A 3,343-nucleotide genomic window follows, 5' to 3' on the forward strand; every position below is an offset into this window, starting at 1 on the left:
CCCATAGGGTTTCTAGACTATACCCTTTATGGGAGGAGATCAGCAGGTCTTTCTCTCATGGAACAGCTGGGTGGGTTCCAACTGCTAATCTTTCGATTAGCAGCCAAGCACTTGACTGTTGCACCACTAGGGCTCCTCTGAATGAGGCATACTGCCAGGTTTTGCTGGGACTCAATGGGAAAGCATTTGAGTCATTATTTATAAGGGAGGAAGCAAGTAGAGAAACGAGAGGAAGAGAGTGGCTCCGCCTCTCCTCCACCCCGCCCCCTCCTGTTTCTCCCCACCCAACCATCTAGGTTTTGGGTACATGACACAACAGCTGATGAACTTGGCAGGAGGTGCAGTGGTGCTGGCCTTGGAGGGTGGCCATGACCTCACTGCCATCTGTGATGCCTCTGAGGCCTGTGTGGCTGCTCTTCTGGGCAATAAGGTGAGCTGTACCCCCTGCCTCCCATGCACATATCTGTGGGGCAGGTGAGCCACATTTGCCCAGCCAGTGCCCCAGTGAGCAGGCAGCTGGGGTTCCTCCTTGGTAGATACAACTGGGGTGGCTAGGCCTGGGGAAGGGTGGGCAGACTGGCTTCTTTCCCAGCTCAGGCCCTAGGTCAGTGTCTCCTGACCTAGGCAGGCCAGGGTCCTTGGGTGGAAGAGGGCTTAGGCCTCTGGGCCCCTGAGAGACTGGTGGCTGATGTACTCTTTTCTTTAGGTGGATCCCCTCTCTGAAGAAGGCTGGAAGCAAAAACCCAACCTCAACGCCATCCGCTCCCTGGAAGCTGTGATCCGGGTGCACAGTGAGTGGGGAGCACACAGCCCAGCAGAGGCCTCCTCAGAGGCAGGGACCTGCTTCCACCTCTGTAGCCACAGCCTTAAGCCAGGCCCAGGCTAGCAGCAGCACTCAGGCTTTGTTTACCAAGAGGCCTGGCTTCCGCCTCTGCCTCTGGGCACAGGGCTCTTGGGGGCTCTGCTTGCTTTGGGGCTGGAATTAGAATTAGAATAACCCCTACATTTGGAAAATACTTCACATTTTCAACCTCAACTCAACATTTGTTGTGAGCTTTATGTGAAGGCCCTTGCTTCTGCTGGGGATACCAAAATGACTAAAAGGAGCTGTGGTGGCTCAGTGGTTCAGGCATTCAGCTGCTAACCAGAAGGTCAGTAGTTCAAACCCACCAGCTGCTCTGTGGAAGAAAGATGAGGCAGTCTGCTTCTGTAAAGATTTACAGCCTTGGAAATCCTGTGGGGGCAGTTCTACTCGGTCCTATAGAGTTGCTATGAATCAGAATCAATTAGATGGCAGTGGGTGTCCTATGTCCCCCAATGCAAGAGCTCAGTAGGAAGCATGCATGATAGACATGATGGTCCTTTGTATGGAGCCCTACACTGTCCCAGGTTCTGTGTTGCACGTGTCCTGTGTACATTATTTCTCACTGCAGCAGGCAGGATTCTTACTCACGTGGTATGGACAGGGCAGTGGAGGCCTAGGGAGGGTAGGTGGCTTGCTGAAGGCCACGGCGTCTTTGTTCCCTGTCCCCTTCTCCCCTGTGTGCTGGGCTGAGCATGGAGGGCTGCATGTGAGTGAGCATCTGGGACCCTGTGCTCCAGGAGGTCAGGACTCAGGGATCTTTGAGGACCCCAGACCAGTCCCACTAGCAAATGGGCCTACCGTGTCCTTAGGAACCGTGTCCATAGGCACACCTACGGGGAGTGGGTGTAAGGTGGCCTTTCAGCCAAAGAAGGCAGGAGAATGCTGTGCACCTGCCAGGTCCCCCTTGTGGCCATGTTGAACCTGCCCTGTTCACCTGGTCAGGGCTGCAGGGGCCAAGTCAGGGATGGGTGTCGAGAGTAGAGAAAGGGCAAGTGGGAGAGCTTACCTCAGGCTGAGGACACAACCACCACCCTCGGGCCCCAGTGCCAGGTCTAGGGTACAGTTGTTGAGGGATGGAAGGGCTTGTTTCCCCCACCCTTTCTAACCTGTTTTCTCACCCCAGGTAAATACTGGGGCTGCATGCAGCGCCTGGCTTCCTGTCCAGATGCCTGGGTACCCAGGGTACCAGGGGCCGACCCAGAAGAAGTGGAGGCAGTGACTGCACTGGCATCACTCTCCGTGGGCATCCTGGCTGAAGAGAGGTAAAGCCTCACCCTTGGCCCTGGGCAACAGCCTCTCCACCCACTGGGTTCTCCAAACTTGAGGACCCTAGATCCCCAGCCCGTGCCTCCTAGCCTTCTGGCATTTCTTGACTAGAGCTGGGAGGGAGCTCAGCTGAGGCTCTGCCCTGCCCTTCCCCCCAGGCCCGCACAACAGCTGGTGGAGGAGGAGGAACCAATGACTCTCTGAGGCTTCAGAACGGATGTGCCCCCCCACTCCTGCCCTGCAAACCTGGTTCTCTTCTGAAATCCAGCAACAACACCTGCTCCCCAGGTCTTCAGGGTGGGTTGTCGGGGCCAGAGGACAGCCTGCCTTGCCATCATCACACCAGCGAGCCCACAAAGGCCCTTGGGTCTTGAGTGAGAACCAGAGAGGACCCTGAGAGAAGGCAGGGTGGGGAGCCATTCGGGCCCCACAGGACACTCCCCACAACAGATGCTGCCCTCGGAGTCTGGGCCCCTGGCTGTGACCCCTGTTCCTCAGGACTACACAGAGGGCTGGCTTCATTGGGCCCACTCTTAACCACTATTCTTGGCTCCAGAGACCCGGGACTTTGCACACATCCCCAGGCCCCACAGAGAAATGTGAACTTGGCCTCAGCCAGCTCAGTTCTTCCTAAGAGGGGCCAGAGGAAGAGAAGGGAAGGGGGGCAAAGCCAAGGGTCCCATATCCCTGAGTGCAGGGGGAGTTGCTCCTCTCACCTGCTTCCTTGGATGACTCTGGAAGCTTCTACCCTCCACCACTACCACCACTAGGCACGGAGATGAGGTGCCTTCTAAGAGCAGGCATCAACAAGCTTTCCATCCAGTCCCTGCCCCTGCCAGAGGCACCACCCTAGGTCAACCACCTCAGTGCCCTGGTGGAGCAGACAGGCTCTTGGAGTTCTGTGCTTTCCAATCCAATGGTGCCAAACCTTCATCTCCCTCTGGAAGCACAGCATGGCCCCCAGGGATCCCTGGGTCACTGCCCTCCCACCATGAGACTTTTGTGTTCATGGAGTCTCCCCCACCCCACTGATTCCTGCCCACATAGGACCAGCTTGGCTGAGGGCAAAGGGGATGAGGAGAGTGGACATAAGACGTGGAGAAGGGGAGGCTGCCCTGGCAAAGTCTTCAAGGCTTTTGGGGTCCAGGCCTGGGGACAAGAAGGAAAGTACTTGTGGGCGAGTATGTATGCGTGTGTGCGTGCGTGTGTGTG

At 56.7% G+C, this 3,343-nt stretch overlaps 1 protein-coding gene across 1 annotated transcript in view; it reads left to right on the top strand.

The window, feature by feature from the left end:
* Positions 1 to 2,335, top strand: part of HDAC7 (histone deacetylase 7) — a 16,264-nt gene extending 13,929 nt beyond the window's left edge. Inside the window, exons 21-24 of the mRNA XM_042780540.1 lie at positions 297 to 430; positions 707 to 791; positions 1,989 to 2,127; positions 2,290 to 2,335. Coding sequence (XP_042636474.1) covers positions 297 to 430; positions 707 to 791; positions 1,989 to 2,127; positions 2,290 to 2,335 — 404 coding nt within the window. The remainder of the gene's footprint in view (positions 1 to 296; positions 431 to 706; positions 792 to 1,988; positions 2,128 to 2,289) is intronic.
* The last annotated feature ends 1,008 nt before the right edge of the window (positions 2,336 to 3,343 follow it).

This window comes from Orycteropus afer, unplaced genomic scaffold (genome assembly GCF_000298275.1).
Source record: "Orycteropus afer afer isolate SDZICR_OR568_19922 unplaced genomic scaffold, OryAfe1.0 scaffold00045, whole genome shotgun sequence".
NCBI lineage: Eukaryota > Metazoa > Chordata > Mammalia > Tubulidentata > Orycteropodidae > Orycteropus > Orycteropus afer.